This window comes from Lottia gigantea, assembly GCF_000327385.1.
Source record: "Lottia gigantea unplaced genomic scaffold LOTGIsca_157, whole genome shotgun sequence".
Lineage (NCBI taxonomy): Eukaryota > Metazoa > Mollusca > Gastropoda > Lottiidae > Lottia > Lottia gigantea.
In genome coordinates, this window is record NW_008707910.1 from 34,667 (window position 1) to 35,626 (window position 960).

At 30.5% G+C, this 960-nt stretch overlaps 1 protein-coding gene across 1 annotated transcript in view; it reads right to left on the reverse strand.

Moving 5' to 3' along the window:
• Positions 1 to 337: 337 nt before the first annotated feature.
• LOTGIDRAFT_173354 (hypothetical protein) overlaps positions 338 to 960 on the reverse strand; it is a gene marked incomplete at both ends in the record, with an annotated part of 2,377 nt that continues 1,754 nt past the window's right edge. The window contains one exon of the mRNA XM_009050832.1: positions 338 to 828. Within this exon, the coding sequence (XP_009049080.1) occupies positions 338 to 828 (491 nt within the window). The remainder of the gene's footprint in view (positions 829 to 960) is intronic.

The following is a 960-nucleotide window of genomic DNA, read 5'->3' on the forward strand; positions in this document are numbered from 1 at the left end:
GTTTTCTTTTAACATTATTCAAATAACTTCTAAAAACTTTAGTTTGTTTATCATTTGGAATAACTACTCCATTGGTGAAACTTTTTTCCCATGGTTTATTAAATCATCCGCTTGCTAACTGAACGTAATCTTCTACACTTATCTTATCATTAGAATAACCTTTAAACGTTTTCTTTTCTTTTAAAACACCATCAGAAGTCAAAACGATGTTGTATTTGACTTTTGGTGCTAAATATAAACCAAATATAATTCCACCGTCACCGTAATCGTTTTTACCTTTGCAATAGTCTTTTTCGGAGACCAAACCAGCTCTGTTTAGTTTTTTCCAATTTTTGGATTAAATGTACAAACTATCGGTGTCGGTATAGTATATTTCGGGTTTATAAAATCCATTTATGACGTGAATGAAATTGTTCATTATTTTTTTACTGTGAGATAAAACGAATGATCCCAAATGACTAGGTGTTAGTCGTGTAGATTTACTATCTTCGGTAGTAATCTCTTTTTCTTCAATTTCTGTTTCAACAATAGATTGAGTATCATTAATTTTCTCATAGGTTTTAACGCGTGAATCAAAGTTGGCCTGTAAAATTGCTTCATTCCATAAATGTCTAGTTGTGAATATATCTTTCTGAATTGATTTACCATACAAGGAATTACCTAATAATTTCATGCAATTACTACCCACGATATTACCTTCTCGTTTATATTTATTTCTTAAATCTCTCAAAATTAAAATATAATCTCTATAGGGTGGAGTTTTAAAATTTTCTTCGTAAACTATACCATCTAATATTCTAATAATTCGTCCACCGGCTTTCACTATTTCTTGAATATCGACCGATGTTAAAACGTCGTGACAGAAATCATTTCTGAACCTGATTTTGTTACCAGTTTCCTTTTTACCTTCTTTATTCGTGAAAGTGATTTTATCTTTAGCTGGTATCGGTTGGAAGAACA